Below are 21,909 nucleotides of genomic sequence, written 5' to 3' on the forward strand. Positions count from 1 at the left end.
CTGGATCTCCCACAGGGGAGGCAGGGGAACAAGCACTTCGGCCACTTGGGCTGTCATCTGTTGCCTCCCAGGCTCAGAGTAGGAAGCTGGATTGGAAACAGCACAGCTGGGACTTGAACCAGACACTTCCATACAGGACCTGGCCATCCCAAGTGGCAGCTTAACCTGTTGTACCACCACACCCACCCTAATTCTTAGGTATTTTAATACCTTAATAGATTTATTTTCATTTAATAAAACACATAGCATAAAATATGTTAACCATTTATATATTTGAAAGCCAGAGTGACAGGAAGAGAGGAAGAGACAGGGACAGGGACGGGGATAGAGACAGGGAAGAGAGAGAGAGAGAGCAAGTACGCGCGCGAGAGTTTCTTTTACTGACTCACTTCCCAAACACCTGCAACAGTAAGAGCTTGGTCAGAGTGAAGCCAGGAGACCAAAACTCCATCTGGTTCTCTCATGTGGATAGCAGGGACGCAAGCACTTGAGCCATCACCTACAGCACGAAAGAGCATTGGAAGCAGAGTAGCCAGGATTCCAACCAGTACCCTGATACGGGATGCAGGCATCCTAAGCCGCTGTGCCACCACGCCACCCCAACGATTCCACGGTTATTAAGTGGACAGTTCGGGCATGCATTCCATTCACCGTGTTGTGCAAATATCACCACTGTCTTTCCCCCCAAATTTTCTACCACCCACCACAAAAGTCTACCCCTATACAGTCTCTTCCTCTGCCAGCTCCTGATGACCTCTCATCTACTTTCAGTCTCTAGGCATTTGCCTACTATAGATGTCTTAAAATATTTTAAGCATAATTTTCTTCTGAAGTTAAAATGTTTCGTTAATATTTGAGGTTGTCAGGGCCAAAGTCCTATTTGTTGAATTGGATTGAAATGGATACGAATTTTGCTAGTTGAGGGAACCTAATCAGCAATTCACCAATTTACAGAGTAGAATGAATTCAGGTGGGTTTCCAAACAAAATCTAGACTTATATATTGTAGAAAAATTTCCCCTTCCAAAACAGAACTCAGTCACTACACAAGGAAGTGTGATGTGGTCTGCTTGCTCGCATTCCTGGCCAGTTAGGGCATCGTGGTTTAGGTCAGTTTTTGTGGACACAGCGTAAACCTATCATAAGGGTAACAATCTTTTCTTTAATCCACTGTTTCCAAGTTTCTCCTACTTGAAGTTTTATATATGTGTGTGTGTGTGTGTGTGTTGATTTTTCTCTCACCCCACTTGGAAAGGAACCATCTTTATGTGAAATTCATATTTTTCATCAAAGCTTTGTCATTTCCAGTGGTTAGGTATTTTTTTTATCATATGGGAAATATATTCTGACTTTAGGGCCATAGCATATAATGTACTATTTGGTTAGTGTTTGGTCTTTCTTTTCATTAAATACTTTGTTTTAAAGATGAATATGTAATTATTACTGTTTAAATAAGTGGAAGGATCCAATTACCAAACTAGTCTCGAGGACCTATCTTATACTCACAACATTCAAGACATAAAGAATGCAAACTGAAGAACCCTGTAATGGAAAACAGTTCTTTTCAATCCTGATGCAGCTGATGTTGGGCCTGGGCATGCTTGCATGCCTACTGATCACCTCTCGTGGTTAACAGGGGTCTGAGTTATCTACACACTGCAGCGTGGAGTTTGTCTCATTGGAGCACTTTGGTCCTCTGAACTAGGTTCCTGGCTCAGGTCATCTGGAAAGAGTGGGACAGCACTGCAAGTCCTTGTGCACAATGTGGCTACACTTGGAGTGTGTTCAGGTAGAACCTCAAAGCTGCACAGCAACAGCAGCTCCAGCAAGGACTTTGGGGCAGGCAGGCTGGCCCCTCTGGGTCCAGAGCGACAGCATCTTGTTCTTCAGGAGTCCGCAGCACGGCTGCCCCTGAGTGCGGCTCAGCCCTCCTGGGGAGGAAGGGTGCAGAGGCCCTGTATGAGGCTTTAGCTGGGGTGACTAAAAATGTTGTAATTATCAAGGCAGAGAATGATGATGATGGTGACAATGTGCTAGTGCAATGGCAACATTCTCACACTTATGTGAAAGCTTATTTAATCAATTGAGAAAAGTCAACAAGTCGGGTGTCAATATTGTTCAAAATTTAAAATAGGACATTGAGCCTCAACATGGTTAACTTGTTGGAAGGCTGGTACCTAGTGAAGCTAGGATTTTGAGCATACAGTCTGACTTCAGAGCCTTTTCCCTTATGCTGGGAAATGATACGGTGTGCTTATTCACTCATTTGAGAGTGGGAGAGGGATTATCAGTGTATGGTAGATTCCCTTTGAAAATGCAACCTTGCTATTTTTATCTCTTTCATCCTATTGAGCCTTTCAGGCATGTATAGCTGTAATCGCATTCCCATACCTCTGCTACTTTTTCTTTTTAAAGATTTACTCATTTATTTGAGAGGCAGAGTTACAGACACAGAGAGGGAGAGACGGATCTTTCATCTGCTGGTTTACATCCCAAATGGCTGCAGCGGCTGGAGCTGGGCTGATCCAAAGCCAGGAGCCAAGACTTCCAGGTCGCCCATGTGGGTACAGGGAACCAAGCACTTGGGCCATCTTTCACTGATTTCCAGGCCATTAGCAGGGAGCACAATCAGAAGTGGAGGAGCCAGGACTTGAACCGGCACCCATACATGATGCCGGCACTGTAGGTGGAGACTTTACCTGCTACACTACAGTGCTGGCCCCCACCTCTGCTCTCTGTCATTCTTACTTTGGATTGCTCTTACACGTCTCCCCTAGTCACACAGGGAAGGCCTGACTTGGATTCCTTCTCCCAGGCACAGGAAGAACCTTGCCTCTGGCAGGGGACCAGCTAACTTTTAACCTGTGCCTCAGACTGTCATCTCTGTACCTCTACTGACACACCATTTTTGTCACATGAATCCATGCCGATCGACTCTGACTGTATTCAGGTGGGAATTAAAGGGGCATGGTAGTGGTCAGGTGACATGTGAGAGAGACAGGGAGGAAGGCAGAAGAAACAGCAGCCATCAGAGAGCCAAATATCAAACCCCACTGGCAGTGATGGCGCACACACAGGCGTTTCCATGGCTTGACGTCATAAGAACAACTCTCTGAGGTACGTGTTCATTTTCCTATTTTAGAGATTAGAGCTCCTCTCCTGAACTCAAGGAGGTGGACTAATTTACACAAAGAGGTAAAGCAGCACTAGGACTCAGGTCCCAGCCCATGGCCTTTCCACTGAGCCACATGGATTCTCAACAGAGAGGGAGTCTTTAATCCCAGTGTGAGTGCTCACTCAGGGGAAGTGATTTCCTTAGAAAATGGGTGCTTTAAGCTTGAAGATCGCAGGTTCCTTTCCCCTTAAAAGCTATGGACATTCACTTGGGCATCAGAATTGGTCACTATTGCCTAAATTAAAAAAAATATTTCTTATTTACTTGAAAGGCAGAATTACAGAGAGAGAAAGAGAAAGAGAAAAAAAGAGAGAGAGAGAATGAGAATGAATCTTCTACCTGCTGCTTCACTCCTCGAATGGCTACAACAGTCAGGGCTGGGCCAGACCAAAGTCAGGAGCTTCTAGCTTATTCCAGGTCTACCACATGATTGCAGGGCCCCAAGTCTTGGACCATCTTCTGTTGCTTTCCAAGGTGCAATTGCAGGTAGCTAGATTGGAAGTGGAGCAGCTGGAACTCGAATTGGCACCCATATGGGTTGTTGGCATTGTGGTGTAGCAGGTAAAGCTGCCACCTGCATTAGCCTCACTGTTGGCTAATTTTGCTGCAGCATCAGGTGAACCCTAAAATTTCAGTGGTTTACCACTGAAAAGGCCCACTGAAATGTGGTACTCGTGGGGCATATCCAACTTAGGTCAACAGAGAGTTAGGAGAAGAAATATTTAGATACCTGTGCATTTTCCTTTCTAATGATCCAGGTACCAGGAATACACATTTCTTCCAACTGCAGCTATTGGCAGAGTTGGTCCTATGGCTCTTCATTACAGGATAACTGAGAAATACTGGAGAGCAGATGGATGCTTGGTGTGCAGGAAATATCCATGTTATTTTGGAGGAGCCAATTCTTTCAACTAACCTGTACCGAGGCTGTGTTACATGGTCCAAGATGATCAAGTCAGTGTGCTTCACCCCCTTCGGCCACAGTCTTATAAACAGCTGGGCATATGTCCCTCTCTAGCTGGTGCAATCGCAGTTAATCTTTGACTTTAGATTTTTCTGGAAACAAATAATCATGTAGTCCCAGGATCTCCTCAGGGCATTCATAAGCCAAGAAGAGAGCCAGCTTCAAGATGACCATGCACTGAACAGGGCAGAGAATGACAATGTCAAGTCACCAGATTAAATGGTGCCTGAAATGAGAAGCTCCTCTGGTTCTCTCAATTATGTGCATTTAAGACAGTTTGAAACATTTTTCTATTTGTATCTATAATCAAAGCAATCCTCATATGCCTTTTATCATATTTCAGAGCAAATTACATTTGTTCTTAAATAATTACTTTTTTAGTAATCACTTTTAAAATAATTTATATGGTGAATTTTAAGGTATATAGGTAAAAATCACTAAATGATAAATAAATAAAAGATAATGCATTTAATTGTACTTGCTCCTTTGTAATTAAATAGAATTCTCAAAATGTTTCTTGTATTCTGATATGAAATTCACATTTTATTATTACTTTGTATTTTTCCCACATGTGATATTCTTTAGCAAGGATATTTTCCTAAGATGTTAGTTTTAAAAATGTTGTTCATTTCCTCAGCTCTGGGCATGTTTGTCCCTTATAGGTGGGTGACCTCAACTCATTCAAGCTTTCCTAATGAGGTCACTGTCTTTTTTTTTTGTCTTGTGTCCTTCCTATTAGTAGGTCATGGATATTTCCTTGATTCTTATCCACCAGGGTCACCCTGATCACAGCAGGCCACCTCATAAATGCAGGCTTCTGTTCATGAACAAAAGAACCACAAAAGAGTGTGGAAGAACAAAAACAAATTTACTCTGACCATTTACATAATTCTCTCAATAAAAGCAAAGCATTATATCTTTCTACTCTTTGCTGTTTCATATGAAACATCCTTACGAGATTATTTTTATATTGTAATAAAACAGTGGCAACCCTGAATGGCCACTTCAAGTTTGATTATTGCACCTATAAAAATTTTGGTAAGGAAACAAGATGGATATGGAATCAGTAATAAAGACCCTCCCAACAAAGAAAATTCCAGCACTGGACTGCTGCAGTGATGAACTCCACCAGACATTTGAGAACTAATTCCAGTTCTTCTCAAGCAATTCAGAACAGTTGAAGAAAGGGAATGAATCCTCCCAAACTCCTTCTGTGAAGCCTGCATCATGTTAATTCCTAAGTCAGAAAAAGAGAAAACAGAGAAAGAGAACTATATACCGATATCCCTGATGAACATAGATGCAAAAATCCTCAACAAAATACTAGCTAATCAAATCCAACAACATATCAGAAAGATCATTCACCTGGACCAAGTGGGATTTATCCCTGGTATGCAGAGATGGTTCAATATTTGCAAATCAATATATGTGATAACCACATTAACAAACTGAGGAACAAAAATCATATGTTATCTCACTTGATCTTAGCCAAAAGGCCGAGAAGCGATCATTTGTTATCTCAATAGAGAAAGCATTTTATAAAAATAATATCCTTTCATGATGAAAACCTTAAGCAAATTGGGTATAGAAGGAACATTCCTCAACACAATCAAGGCAATTTATGACAAAACCCAGCATCCTATTGAATGGTGAAAAGCTGGAAGCATTCTCCCTGAGATCTGGAATCAGACAAGGTTGCCCACTCTCACCATTGGTATTTAACATAGTCCTGGACATTTTAGCCAGAGCCACGAGGCAAGAAAAAGAAATCAAGGGCATACAAATTGGAAAGGAGGGAATCAGACTATCCCTATTTGCAGTTGACAGGACTCTACATATAGAGGATCCTAAAGACTCCACTGAGAGACTACTGGAACTCATAAGAGAGTTTGGTAAAGCGGTAGGATATAAAGTCAACACAGAAAAATCAATAGCCTTTTTATACACAAACAGTGCCATGGCTGAGAAAGAACTTTTAAGATCAGTCCCATTCACAATTTCTCCAAAAATAATGAAATACCTTGGAATAAATTTAACCAAGGATGTCAAAGAACTCTGTGATGAAAATTAAAAACCACTAAAGAAAGAAATAGAAGAAAACAATACAAAGTGGAAAAATCTCCCATGTTCATGGATTGGAAGAATCAACATCATCAAAATGTCCATACTACAAAAAGCAATTTATAGATTCAATGGAATCCCAATCAAAATATCAATGACATTCTTTGCAGATCTAGAAAAAAATGATGGTAAAATTCATATGGAATCACAAGAGATCTTGAATAGCTAAATAAATCTTATACAACAAAATCTCACCCCAAGCAAATTTAATTTTATTTAAATTTACCCAAATAATAAACTTAAATTTACCCAAACCAAAAGAAATCAGCATATGAAAGAGTTATCTGTACCCCTACATTCGCTACAGCACAATAGCCAAGATACGGAATCAATGCAGATATCCATCAACTGTTGACTGGATAAAGAAATTATGGTATACACACACACTATGGAGAACCACTCAGCTGTAAATAAATGGAATTCTGTCTTTTGCAACAAGATGGATGCAACTGGAAACCATTATAGTTAGTGAAATAAGCCAGTCCTAAAAAGACAGATATCATATGTTTTCCCTGATTCAAGGTAACTAATGGAGTACCTAAAATGTAATGTTTTGGATTGAAATAGACATGTTGAGATTTGATGACTGTTTGTAGCTCTTGTATCTCCCATTGAGGAATAGCTTTTTTTCCTTCATACTATTTGTTGAATATGACTGGGAATGTGAGAGAGAGGAAGAATTTGGGGTGTGGGAGGGAGGGAGTGTAGAGTGGGGATTATCACTGTTCCTAAATCTGTATATATGAAATACATGAAACTTGTTTAACTTGAATAAAATAAAGATATTTTGGTATGGATAGCAGCTATGTACCCCCAAATTTAATAATTTTGCAGATATGTTGATGCATACGCTGTATACTAGCCAGTGCATTAGATTTTGGGGGAATATATTGCTCTCTAACATCATATTCTAAGTGACAGAAGAGAGAAAGGTGTGCAGTGATGGCTGGGAGGGCACAGCTCTGACTTGAGGGTAGGGGGTGGAGAGGAGGATCAGTAGAAGCTCTACAGACATTTCTTAGTGGCTCTGAAGGTCACTTCACCTTTAAACATTTGAGATGTGAGAATGGACATTCCCCAAAGAAAGCAAAGATTCAGAATTTAAAAGAGAAGGGAACTTCTACAGCACAATCAATTTGGATAAATCATGGGGTGAATGAAGGGAAATTGCAAGGAATTAAGGTGAAAACATAACTGCAGCCAGAGAGTTACTGGAATCCTGAAATGTTATGGTAAAGAATTTAAAGCAGGCAGACCTTAGTGGAATGGGGGAGGACTGCCTATGAAACATGGAAGTGTACTGCATGAAGTTTATGAGCTCAAAGCTTTCTTTCACGTCAAACAGCTCAAGTGCATGGCCTGGGACACAGGAAAGCAGCAGGCAAAGTGGGCTGGGCATCACAGGATCGTTCTGGAATGGCAGAGCAGACAAAAAACTGGATGAGGCGATCCAAGGAGTGAGGCACCTACAGACGGTATAAATCAAAGATCTGCTTGTAAGCTGTGCCTTAGCTGACTTCTAACAGTTCACACACACGACCCTGTAGGCCAAGGGAAGCTGAAAGGTGAAAGTGGAGCCATTGTCTACCACAGGGGAGATGAAGTTTGAAGTCTGTGTCTAATGCGCTGTTTACAAGCATTAGAACTGACAATCTTCTGAGGAACATCACAGAGTCCAGAGGCTTCCAAGTACACATTCCTAATGTCTGTGGTGGGATAGTACTCTGTGGCCCTGCTGAAGGTGGATGGACCCTGGGCTAGGTCTGGCCAATGAGTAGTGGGTTGAAGGGAAATCTGTCACTTCTAGAATGGAGCATTTCCTGGCCAAGGGGAGACCCCTCTGAGCTCTGGTTTCCTGTGTTCTGTGATAGCAACATCTACCTGCCTGGGTCCCTCAGCAACCACCAGGGACAGTGCTGACATGTGGAAGGCGTGTTGCCCACGTGAGAATTGGACCTTTACTGTTCTAATTGCTCATAGTTTTAAGCCTCTAAGATTTATGGAATTGATTATTTTTGGAACATAGCCCATCTTATTGTGATTGATAAAATTCCCTTTATCAGACAAAAGAAATTCCCTTTTATTTTTTGTATCTTTTAAAAACATGAATGGATATTGAATTTTATCGAATGCTTTGCACTGTTAAGATGATCATATGCGTTTTACACTTTAATCCACTAATATTGTAAATAGCCTTTTTTTTAAATGTTAAGGCAATTTTATATTCCTGAATGAAAACCAACTTTGTCATGAGATAATATCATTTTTATATCTTGATGAGTCAACTGGTTAGTAATAGTGCTCAGAAATTTTTCATGAATGTTAGTAATTGAGATTGTTCTGGAAGTTTTCCTTTTTTTAAGATTTATTTATTTATTCGAAAGTCAGTTACACAGAGAGAGGAAAGGCAGAGAGGGGGAGAGAGAGAGAGACAGAGAGAGAGAGAGAGAGACAGAGAGAGAGAAAGAGAGTTCTTCCATCTGCTGGTTCACTCCCCAATTGGCTGCAACGGCCAGAGCTGCGCCGGTCCGAAGCCAGGGGCCAGGAGCTTCTTCCAGGTCTCCCACGTGCGTGCAGGGGCACAAGGACCTGGACCATCCTCCACTGCTTTCCCAGGCCACAGCAGAGAGCTGGACTGGAAGTGGAACAACCGGGTTTCGAACTGGCACCCATATGGGATGCCAGCACTTCAGGCCAGGGCGTTAACCCTCTGCGCCACAGCGCCTGCCCCAAAGTTTTCTTTCTTATAATGTCTATGGGTTTTGGTATCAAGATTATACTAGTTTTAAAAACGAGCTGGAGTGTATATTATTGGACTTTACTATCTGAAAAAATGTGTAGAGATTTGAATCATTTTTTTCTAAGTGTTTGGCACAATGAATCTATGAAACAGGATTGAGCCATCTTTGTGTGGGAGATTTTAATTACTAACTTTACTATCTTCATTACTGTATCAGTGTTTGTGTCTTATTTTCTGTTTTTCTTGTGTCAGTTTTGGTCACTTATGCTTTCTAAAAATTTGGCCATTAAATTTCAAACTTTTAGGGATAAAATATCCTATCACGCTATTTCCAATGTCCCTAGGATTGGTGTAACACATTCCCTTTTTCATTTCTAAGATTGGTTATTTCTCTTTTCTCTCATTTTTCATTTCTAAGTCTGCAAAAATATTTACCAATCATTAGTAATTTCAAGGAATTAATAGACATTTGGCTTTTGATCCCCTCAATTGTATGGTTATTTTCTGTTGTTTCACATTGTAGTTTTAATCTAGCATTTATTCTTTCTTTTGCTGTTCTTTCTATAATTTATTGAGACAAAATTTTTACTGTTTTTTTTTTCTTTTTGAAAGACACATTTAAGGGTATATATCTTCTCTAATGTGTTACATCATATGTAAAAAAGAACATGATGTAATTTTTGGCAACATTTTTCTGTAATTTTGTAGGGTTATTTTTAATGTGTGATTTTGTGTAATCATTTCCTTATTGCACTACTAAAATATGCCTAATTTCATTTGACTCATGGGCTATCTGCAAGTATCTGTTTTAAAATTTTCAAATTGACACATAAAAATGTTAAGTATTCATCGGGCAGCACGCAATGGTTTAGTACATGTACATGTAGTATAAGTTCAAGTGAAGATAAGTATATCTATATCCTGAAACATTTATTGTTTGTGGTAAAAACATTCAGAATCCTTTCTTCTCTATTAGAAATACAAATGCATTATCATTACCCATAGTCATCCTACTATGCAACAAGGTACTAGAACTGACTGCTCCTGTCTCACTGGAACCTGGCAGCCGTTGACCACTCTTCCCGTTCATTCCTCTTCCCTACTCTCTCCTCAGCTTGCAGCAACCACCAACTGTTGTACTGGCAACTTAGATGAGGTCCACTGCTTTAGATTCCACATGAGTGCGATCACACAGAATGTGACACTTGTCTTTCTGTGCCTGGAATGTTTCACTTAGCATAATGACCTTCCGTCCCATTCATGTTGTCACAAGTGACAGGATTTCATCCTTCTTTTATGGCTGTGTAGTATTCCACTGTGGCTCTACATATCCAAGTTTATCAAGTTGATGGATAACTGTGTTATTTCCTCTTCTTGGAAATTGCGAATGGTGCTGCAGCAATGATGGGAGTGCAGATGTGTCTTCAACATACTGATTTCATCTCCTTTGGATATATATACCCAGTAGTACAATGTGAATCATATGGTGGCTGCACATTTAATATGTTGGGGAACAGCCACATGGCTTTCTAGAATTGTCATACGACTTTATAATCCTACCACCAGCAGAGTAGGAAGTGCTTTTTCTTTTGCACATCCTTTTCAGCACTTGTCATCTTCTGTTTTGTTGATGATAGTCGTTCTAACGGGAATGAGATGATATCTAATTGTGGTCTTGATTTGCATTTCCCTGATGATTGGTGATATGGAAAATAAGCCATATTCATAATGGATGTTTTTGCACTTTATCTTAACTTCCACAAATAAGAGAACACCAGTGGTATCTGTCTCTCTGGGTCTAGCTTAATTCACTTATTAAATCCCCTGTTTTATCTTTTTTGTAACAAATGTCAAGATTTCATTCTGTTTTATGGCTGAGTAATAGTCTATCAGGTGAATATGTACACCACATTTTCTTTATCCAGTCATCAGCTGCTGGACCACTACGTTGATTCTATATCTTTGCTGTTATGATTAGGCTGATATGGACCTGGGAGTGCAGATAGCTCTTTCAATGCTGATTTCACTTCCTTGGATATATTCTCAGATGGGGGGTAGCTGGGTAACATGGTAAATCCATTTTTAGTTTTTTGGGAAATCTCCCTGGTTGTACTCATTTGCATTCTCAACAGTGCTTTAGGGTACCCCTTTCTCTACCACCTTTGATTTTTGAATGACAGCTGTTCTAACTGGAGTGAGATGATACCTTATTGTGGTATCCCTCATATCTCTGATGGCTAGTGATCCTGAGCATGCTTTTCATTCATCTATTGGTGATTTGTATTTCTTCTTTTGAAAAATATCTATTCATATCCCTTGCTCCATTCTTATCTGCATTGTTTGTTTTGTTGTTAAGATTCCTGGGCTCCTGGCATATTCTGGATATTAACCCTTTATCAGAAGTACGGTTTGAAAATGCTTCCTCCCATTCTGTCAGCTGTCTCTTCACTTGGTTAATTGCTTCCTTTGCTGCGCAGAAGCTTCTTAGCTTGATATAATCCCATTGCTTGTTTTTGCTTTTATTTCCTGTTTCTTATAAAGTCTTACCCAAAAATATTTTGCCTAGGCTAATGTCTTGCAGTGTTTTCCTTATGCTTTGCGATAGTAGTTTGATAATTTCAGGTCTTAAGTTTAGATCCTTGATTCATTTTGAGTTGATTTTTAAAGGGTATAAGGTATGGTCTTGTTTCAATCTTCTGCCGTTGAAATTGAATTTTCCCAATACCATTTGTTAAAGAAACTGTCCTTTCTCCAGGAAATGCTTTTAGCACATTTTTCGAAGACCAGTTAGTAGTAGATGCATGGATTTATTTCTGGGTTGTCTATTCTGTTCCTTTGGTCTCATGTTTATTTTTAATGCCAGTATCAGGCTATTTTGATTATAATAGCCCTGTGATATATCTTTAAATCTGGTATTGTGATGCCTGCAGTTTTATTTTTGCTGTTTAAGATTGTTAGCTATTTAGGGCCTTTTGTGTTTCCATATGAATTTTAGGAATTTTTTTCTAGTTCTGTGAAGATTGTCCTTAGAATTTTTGTGGGGACTGTACTGAATGTGTAAACTGCTTTGGGTAGTATAGACATTTTGATAGTATTAATTTTTCCTATCCATGACTAGGGAAGATTTTCCTATTTTTTTGGTGCCTTCTATTACTTTCATTATTGTTTTATAATTTCATTGAAGATATTTCTCACATCCTTGGTTACATTTATCCATGCTATTTAATTTTTTGTAGCTACTGTGAATGGGACTGTTCTTACAAGTTCTTTCTTGATCATTGTAGATGTACAAGAATGCTATGGATTTTTGTGTGATGATTTTATACCCTGCAACTTTGCTGAATTCTTTTATAAGTTCCAATCATCTCTTAGTTGCGTAGTTTGTTTCCCTTGTATAAATAATCAAGGCATCCACAAACAGGGAGAATTTGACTTCCTGCTTTCCAATTTGTACCTCTCTGGTTTTGTTTTCTTGCCTAATGGCCCTGGCTAAAACTTCTACAACTAATTGAATAAAGGTAATTAGAGTGGACATCACTGTCTGGCTGCAGATCTTTGTGTCTACTTTTGATAAATGTCCCTTTTGGTCTACTGATCATTTTAAACTTTTTGGGTTTTGTTTGTTTACCTGCTATTGAGTTGGTTGAGTTCCTTATATATTCAAGATGTCAACACCTTGCTACATGGATGGCTTGCAAATACTTTCTCCCATCCTGTAAGTTGTCTCTTCACGATGGTGATCATTTCCCTTGCTGTGTAGAAGCCTTTTATTTGTTGTAATTCCACTTGTCCTCTTCTGCTTTTGTTTCTTATGCTTTGGGGATCTTACAAAAAATCCTTGCCCATTCTAGTGTCTGGAAGCATTCATTCTGCTTTCTTTTAGTAGTTCTATGGCTTCAAGTTGTACGTTGAAGTCATTAACGCATTTTGAGTTTATCTCTCTATATGGTGAGCAATTCATTCTTCTGTGTGTGGAATTTTAGCAGCATCATTTACTGACAGGACTATTTTTACTAACTTTGCTGAATATCAATTGACTGTATATGTTTTCATTTCCAAACATATAGGAATGTTCTAGTTATTGCTTTAAGAATTGATTGCTAGCATGAATTGCATTTTCATTACATAACATGTGCTGTATGATTCTATCCAATAGTGTTTTTTGAGATGGTATCATGGCCCAAGACATGGTTAATTTATGTAAATGTTCTAGATGTGATTGGAAGACAAATATGATTTGCAGCTGTAAATGCAGCATTGAACTTTGGAAATGGACAGAAGAAACTCATGAGAATGAGCTTTGGCTCATATCCTGACTCTACTGTTTGTTAACTGTGTGACATGGAAATGTGTCTTCAGTTTTATATGGCTCAGTTCTGTTACCTGAGGAATGGAGATGACAGTACCTGCTTCCTAGGGTAGCTGGGAGAATTTACTGACATGGGGTTCCAGGAAGCTCTGGGCCCACTGACTGCTTTCAAGACTCATATCATTGTCGTGATTTTGTTGCTATTATAGTGGGAAAATGCCACATAATTTTCTTAGTCTTTGACTTTACCAATTGTGAAAAAGAAAAAAAAAAGAATAAATTCTTTAAATAATACTGCCAATAGTTTGACAGAATAAACACAAATTAAAATTCATATCACATAGAGTATGTAATTTCTTTCCATGCAATGATGATAAAATTGGACATTTCTTAGAGTCTAATGAAAAAGCACAGCATATTCCGAAAAAGAACCATAATTAGAGGGATTAGAGGGAAGGCCACATTCTCTTTTCAAAAGCAATAAATATAAATTAAGTAACAATAAAAATGAAATCCTAAAATATGCAGAAATTTTAGTGTGGTGCCTTCCTAGCAAGGCACAAATCAAAACTGTAAGTACCAAATGCTTATAATTGTCATACGGTAGCAAAGAAAAACTCCTTATCAAAAGGAGTGCAGTGAAGCCAAAGCTTTATACACAACTATTCATCATCTTCCATGGTGTGATTATCAAATGAATAACAACAAATGTAAAAGTAAAAAATACTTAACTCAAGTTACAGAAGCAAAATAAAAACATGAGGAAAACAAGATACATCTTTGGTTCAAACTAAAAATATTTATAAGTTATAAAATTAAAGAAGAAATAAGGTAAGAATTTTATAAAATAATATACAATATAAAATGTAGAGGCCAATGACTGACTTATGAAAGAAGATATAAAACATAAATGTGCATGATATCCCCATTTCCTAGATCACACAAGGTTGCCAAAAGGGTTATAGTAATTCCCTTCAGGTCCCAGGACCACTAAATGGTGTAGTCTGGACGCAAGCTGGGAAGTCTAATTCTAGTCTACACTCTTAAACAACGGATTCTTCTTTTGAATATATATGCAGGAGAGGAAAGGCTTAAAGGCTAGCAAAGGGAAAATTTGCTTTTACTGAATGAGTGAAAGGATATAAGGCCAGGAGTAACTCACTACTAAAACACAAAACACAACTACAAAACACTGAATAAAAAACCCAAACAAGACTCCTACATATCTCTAAAAACTATTTGGAGAGATAAGAGAATAAAAATACTATAGTGATGAAAGAACAGGATACTGAAAAGCAGCAATCCAAAGAAAAAAAGTTACAGTAACTAAAATGCTCAATAAGATTTTTTTTGGAAGATAAAAGCAGGGAAATTTCCCAAGAGGTAGGAACCAAGAATCAGAGTTGAAAAATATGAACAAAAAGATAAAGAACTCAGAGAAGAGAACAGAAAAACATAATTAAGGAAATAATACATGAAATATTTGTAGTGCTGAAGGACGTATGTCTCTTAATCAAAACTTCCCAGGAAAATTAATGAAAAGATAACCACATCAAAACATATCACCAGAGCAAAAGATTCAAAAACTTTCAGGGACTGTGGGAAACAGCAGGAAACAACATAAGTGAATGATTCAAAATTCAAATAGCATCAATATTTTAAGAAATATTAGAACTTGAGGCGAAAGAGACATGACCACAAAATTCCAGTTGAAAATGACTTTCAACACAAGGTAATAATCAGATTTGATGGTGGAGTTTTCAGATGTGCAAAGACTAAAAAAATATACCTTTCACATACAGTCTGAAAATAATCAAGACAAATAGTTAAGGCAAAACAGGAAGTCAGGCCAGGAGCAGATGTAGTCTAGACTGGATCACCAGGATAGCAGCTGGGAGAATGAACGTATCCTAAATGGAAATAAATTGATAAGTCACCTGAGGTTTTGAACATTTGGATTTTATATATATATATATAATGTTCTTTTGACAGATCTTGAAATTTTGGAAAAGTTAAAGTATATGTAAAAATAAAGCAAGCAAAGTGAGAGGCTATTTTGAATATTAATTAGAGCAAGTTATATAAGAAATGGAATCACTGTAGACATGTGGCTTGCTTGCAGTGAACAGCATTTATGTGACCACAGTGGTAAAGTGAACCAGTATTCTGTTGAACGATATACAGGAAAAAGAAAGTCTTAAAGGCTAGAAAAGGGAACATTGATTTTTACTGAATGAGTGAAAGGATAGAGTAAGGCAAAAACAAACTAGAATGCCAGAAAAGAGGAATAAATATTCACAGGGATAATAGGATGAATATACTATGTTGATAAAATAATAAAATAAAATAAAATAAAAGCAGGTAATGATTTACCAAAATTGTGATACAGCACATTTGAAGGCAGGAGAGGGAAAGAGGGTATGCTTGTAAGCGGGAGTTAATGTGAGGTGACTAGCGGTCCCTGCCAAAGCCAGTGTCCGCAATGAGTCCCCAAACAGCACTTTTTCTTCTGACGACCGGATCAGTTCTCCTGTTTCTTTGTGGACACACCGGGGCGTCTGGCTGCGCTTCTGTCCTCTGACTGTGTTTGTAGTTTCCACATGCCACCTTGGCGCTTTCACACACTGCTGCCTCTCCGATCCCTCACATAGGCTGTGCCACCTCTTCCAGTCCACTGCCCACCAGTGTGCTTCTGCAGCCGCTCAGACCCTAGAGGAAGCAGTACTGCCTGGTTCCCTGGAAACACCTGCTGCTGTATCTGAAGTGACCCCTAGATTAGGCCCATCCTACTAATGCACTGTAAATGCTGTGTAACACATGTAAGTAGTTCCTATGCTGCATTGTTTGGGGAATAAGGACAAGAAAAAGTCTGTCCATATTCATCTTTTCTTTCCAAATATTTTCAGTTTGTGGTTGGTGACTCTGAGGACACAGGACTCACTCGTGAGACAGGTGCCACTGTGTAAGGTACAGAACTGTCCATCCACTGCCTTTCAGCCCGTCCCCCCACTTGCTGTCCTGCCCAGGCTTTTGAGGTTGGGCCAGGGCTGTCCAAGCACTGCCTCTGCCCTGACTGGCCCAGCAGCACCACCACCGGCTGGGCTTGTTTGAAGGAAGCATCTCTGGTATGGCTACAACCACTGCTGTGCAGCCTGGGTTTTGCCCAGGGGTGCAGATGGCCACACGCACACACTCACATTTGGGAAGCAGTGCTTCCGAGGAGTTTGGTTCACTCTCATTTGGCAGAGAAAAGAGACCCACATCAAAGCACGTTCTGCTAAGGTTTAAAAGATAAATAAAACTCCCTTCAAATCCGGGTAAAGGAGAAAAGGCTACACACCAAGAAACAAACACAAGTCGAGCTATGATGTCTTGCAGTGGTAAACCCCAGATAACAAACCCCCAGAGCGTGGTGCAGGCAACTGGGATGGGTCTCTTCGTGGATTTTCTTGGGATGAGAGAGCCTTTTCTACCCGCATAATAAGGTCATTTTGCCTTCCAGAAAACCCCCCTCAGTTACCTCTGCCATGATGCTTTTTATTCCTGCTGATCTGATATTTCCTCTGAGAGTTTTAGCTCCTGCTCCTGCCCCATATCCTCCACTTTATTCTCTTTTCTTGCCTTACTTTTATGCACTGTGTTTTCTGAGAGGGCTTCTTGAGGTTGCTGTCTATATTTACAAGTGGATGTTGTGCAGTTGATAATTCTCTATCCGTCTAGGGGAGATCTGAGTTTGAATATGGTGTCTGCAGTTTCCCTTTGGTTGGTACAGAACCTGGGGTCTTGACCCAAGGAGCAGTAGGAGAAACTCCAGATTCTGATTACTCACACTGGAAACCCCACAGCCACTGAATGTGTCCACCTCTCATCCCAGTATTCTCAGCCTTATCATTCATTAAAATCCACTCCTGATTCTAAAAACAGAAAGGCAGCTAATCCCAGGTCTCTGCCCCACAGCAAGTTTATATATTTTGCTTTGCCTTCATAGATAATAGTTACATGCTAGCTGGTGATGGCAAGGTTAATTTTTGCTCTTGGGCAGAGTCAAATTTATCCTAATAGTATGGCATGAAAATAAGGTACACACAGTCCTACATGTTACGCTGTGTACATCAGCCTGCTTCTGGATCAATTAGTCTCACTCCTGAATTCTACCTGAAAGACCAAGTCTACGCACATCAGGTTTTCTCCCTGTGCTGGAACTGGGCATGGTTTTGTACAGTTAATGAGCAGATCCTCCTGAGGAAAGTCTGGCTTTTGGTGACACTGGCAGGCCGAGAAGAAAGGAGCAGCGTTAGAGTGACGAGCAGTAGGTGATAACAGAAGCCCGGGGAGCCAGGCAATGGTATCTACCAAGATAAATCGTCACTGCTGCTGGAACCTCGAATCATTAAATTCATAAACAGTTATTTTTCCCTGACAAAATCATGTTTATGGAGCTCTTAATAATGTTTTCACTCATCAGCAAATGACCTCTAATATGTGTGTACTGTAAATTGTGTCCTTATAACACATCACTTCTCTCTCAACTCATTTATGTGTCTTCAAAATACAGATCAGAAAAACTGAAAGTCACCCCACCTTGGCTTGCGCTATTCTATTTTGGCACATAAACAGCATAATCATAATCTACTTAGAACATTTTCTGCCCTTCAGTGTCGTCAGTGGGGACATAGGGGAAGAACCCTGAGAAGGCAGTGACCCTAACATGACGTGTTCATTTTAAATAATGACAATCAGATAGTGCTGTTATTCTAATGTGTGTAGGGAGAAATGGACAGAGCTTTCCCGGGCCATTTCTGTTTACCAAAGAAACTACTATATCATCTTCGAGATATCTGGCATTTGGGGTGTGTGTGTGTGTGTGTGTGTGTGTGTGTGTGTGTGTGTTGTGGGGGAGTTTGTCCTAGCGGGTTAAGATGGCTGAGTCCCATATTGGAATGCCTGCGTTTGATTTCTGGCTCTAGCCTCTGACTCTGACTGCAGCTTCCTGCTAATGCAGACCCCAGGAAGCAGTGGTGCTCGTTCAAGTGGTTGGGTTCCTGCCACTCACAGGGAGACCTGGATGGACTTTCCAGCTCTGAACTTTGGCCTCAGCCCATGCTCTGCTCTTGAAGGCACTTGGGGAATGAATCAGATGGGAGTTCTCTCTTTGTACCTGTGTCGTCTCTTTAGTAAAAAAAAAAAATGAAAAAAAAATGAAAAAAAAAAAGATGAGAGGCATTCCAACTAGCATTTGATATATTCAAAGACCACGACCCATTGGAGAGAATGAATGACGTTTTGAGGAGGTCCTGCTCGGCCCTGCACATGCCCCTGCCAGAGAGGCAAAGACTGTCCCTGGCTCAGCTGGTGCAGGCAGGCACGGGGAAGCTTCTTTAAAAGGCCCCTTTCTTTCCACCTTACTTTTCTCACCCGTCTGTCTATCCCTTTGTTTGGTTCGGCTCGCCACGTCCTGGTGAAATTACTACACGGCCACTTACAGATCACCATAGCGATGCCAGACATGAGGGCAAGTTTCAAAGTTGATTGGATGTAAGCAGTGAGATCAGACAGCTGCAAACCCCATGTGCTCGTGATGCCTAACTCAAACCAGTGAAAGGTGACTACAGGTAAGATCAGACAAGCCAGACTGAGAAATGACACAAGGCTGAACTGTTTTGCTCTAGATTTGGTCAAATCACGTGGGAAGACACACCGGAGACACTGATACTGGAGTTCCCCTAGATGCAGGCATCCAGCCAGGCATCCTGAGAAGTGGTTCACCGTGGAGCCAGAGACAGGACAACTTGGGCTGAGGCCTCTTTAACCCGCAGGAGCTTCGGGGCAGTGGGGCCTGGCGGCAGGGAGCTGAGAATGCCTGCAATGCTCCTGATAAAAGGTGGGGTTTTCTTCACCTATGGAGCTCACAGAGACACGGATGTCCTGCGTTTAACTTCTACTGTTTGGTGGATTCATTGATTGGTTGGAGAGGCAGAGACAGAGACAGCAAGAGAGCCCCCACCTGTTGGCTCACTTCCCAAATGCTGCCAAGGATTGGAGCTGCACCAGGAAGTCAATGCATGAGTCCCACGTGGGTGGCAGTGACCCAACTGCTTAAGCCATCACCACTGCCGCCCTGGTGTGCGTTAGCAGGGAGTGGGGGTTCAGGAGCCTCAGCTGAGTGGTGAACCTGAGTGCTCTGACCTGGGACATGGTAGTCTTAAACATTAAGCCAAACGCCTGTCCCTGATTCCCTACTTTTAATTGGTGACAGCATCGTGGTGCAGGTGGGCAGTTCTGAGAGAAGCAGGGCATGATGGGCGATGGTAAGAGGAGATAGGCTTGCCCACATCTAGTGGGAGAGCCGTCTTCACTCTGACTTGTCAGTGGGAGCCAAGGTGGCCATGGGTGGTCATGGGTGGCTCTATTCCAAGGGCCATCGGTGGTTCTGGAAGCAAGACAAGAAGACTGGACTGGGGGTTGGAGTTGTGGTATAGCAGGTAAAGCCGCCCCTGAAACACCAGCATCCTACAGGGGTGCCAGTTCCTGTCCCAGCAGTCCCATTTCTTATCCAGCTCTCTACTAATGTCCCAGGAAAGTAGCAGAAGATTGCCCAAGTGTTTGGGCGCCTACACCCATCTGGGAGACCTTAATGAAAGGCCTGGCTCCTGGTGTCAGCCTGGCCCAGTCCTGGCTGTTGCAGCCATCTTGAGGGGTGAACCAGCAGATGGAAGATCAACTCTGACTGTGACTTTCAAATATATAAATAAACCTTAAAAACAACAACTAGATTGGACTGAATTGCTTGGGAGGCTCTGTTCTGGAGCTGTGGCGCTCACAGGACAGTCTCAGAAATGCTGCTGCAGGCGGCCACTTTCAGCCAACTTGTCCAGGAGCCTCAGGCCAGATAAGATGCCACAGAAAGGAAACATCATCCTACCACACAGACAGGTCAAGTCAGGGTCACCCTAGGTAACGTACTGCAGACTAAAAATTTTGTGTTGCTAGAAACATTCATTTTTCTCCAGGCCAGATGTATTTTTTTTTTCTTAGAATTACAAATCCTGCTACCCACAAGGCACTCAACATGATTGAGTGTTTATATTGTAATTTAAAAATTAGGGATGCTGTTTAAAAAGGACTTGGGAATCAGCAGCAGTGTGTGCATACAGGGACTTCACTTCTGAATGCATAAGTTAATGTTAATGATTGTATTGCTACCATAATGCATTTTAGACCAGTGCAGACCCTATGCAATTTAGCTTATTTATGTGGCCAAGCTGTAGGGCGAGCTCGATGATGGGATATATTTTTGGAGATTTGGGTTGTCTGGCTTCATAAGTCAATGTATAAAAATTCCTGCAAAACCTGGAGATCGGCTCTGTCGTGTTTTATTGCTTCATTAGCAACCTGTCAAAAAGTGGGACCATATAAACCGGGTGATGGTTTTTCACCTGTTCACTTACTTTTTATCGGGATAATGAGCTGTGGAATGACAGGTAGAATCTTGTTCCCCCCGTGTTCCAGCATGTCGTGGATTCCTTGCCGAGCAAAAAACTCATAGGGAAATGTCATTTCACAAAGCCCATCAAAAAACAGAGGCAGATAATGATGGTAATCCAGCTTCTCGATTTCTACCTGGAAGCAGAGAGAGAAGAGAGGCCACGTGAAAACGACAGTGGAGGCAAACGTGGCCCAGCGGGGGTGAGGCTCTGTCACGGACGCGGGGGAGCAGTCCTTGAGAACCTCAGGAAGATCTTCGTGATCAGTTCCCCTGGCGACCTGAAGCTTGGTCATGTGTTTAGTCTATCAGCAATGAGGTTACACATCACTGACCGTAACTCTTAACAGCCAAATCTCAGTCACACACAATCTATTTTGGGAGCATATTAATAATGTGTCCCCCCATCTTTTTTTTAATCATTTGGCACAGTGGAAAAACTGGGGAGGATTCAAGAAGCCCATAGTACACATGTGGAAAGATCCGTAAATGTAATGTATAGGAGTGAAATGGACATTTTGGGATTCGATGATTACAGCCCCTGTCTCTACTGTTGAGAAACACTTTTTTTTCCTTCTTCTTACTATTTGTTGAACACTTTACTTAGTGTAGGGGTAATCTTATGAGTATAAAGTAAACTGAAAGTAATTATTGTAAAAAATTAAGAGAAGGAATAAGAAGGGAAGGGTGGGAGTGTGGGAGGAAGAGAGGGTAGGGTAGGAAATAGCACTATGCTCCTAAATCTGTATGTAACAATTGCTAGAAGCATAAAATGGAAGAAAGAAAGCAGGTGGAAGAGACTGGCACCCAGAATTCCAGCGGGAATGTAACAGAATGTTTTCCTGAGGAGTATGCTAACGACAAGCGTGGGGAAGTGTATCAGCCTGGGGTCAGAGGCCTGGACAGCAGGAGGGGGACGGGTCAAAGGGTTCTTTGCTTGTTTCCCTGGACCTGGATGACAGACTGCTGGTGCCATCAAGGAAAGAGAGGGAAGAATGGGCTGACCTCAGATGGACCTCCGACACCTCAACACCAGATGTCCCAGCTCTCCACGAGCTTGCTTCCACCCATCCCAAACCGCACCCCCAGCACCCTCAGCAGTGCCTCTGTACCCTCTC

The 21,909-nt window shown here is 41.0% G+C and overlaps 1 protein-coding gene across 5 annotated transcripts in view; it reads right to left on the reverse strand.

Annotated features, from left to right (window-relative positions):
* The window catches only part of PACRG (parkin coregulated), a 578,050-nt gene that overhangs the window by 226,042 nt on the left and 330,099 nt on the right, over positions 1-21,909 (reverse strand). For all 5 annotated transcript variants that reach the window (XM_017345476.3, XM_002714988.5, XM_051855185.2 and 2 more), the window contains exon 3: positions 20,757-20,928. In XM_017345476.3, the coding sequence (XP_017200965.1) occupies positions 20,757-20,928 (172 nt within the window). The remainder of the gene's footprint in view (positions 1-20,756; positions 20,929-21,909) is intronic.

The sequence above is a fragment of the Oryctolagus cuniculus genome, chromosome 5 (assembly GCF_964237555.1).
Source record: "Oryctolagus cuniculus chromosome 5, mOryCun1.1, whole genome shotgun sequence".
In the NCBI taxonomy this organism is placed as follows: Eukaryota; Metazoa; Chordata; class Mammalia; order Lagomorpha; family Leporidae; genus Oryctolagus; species Oryctolagus cuniculus.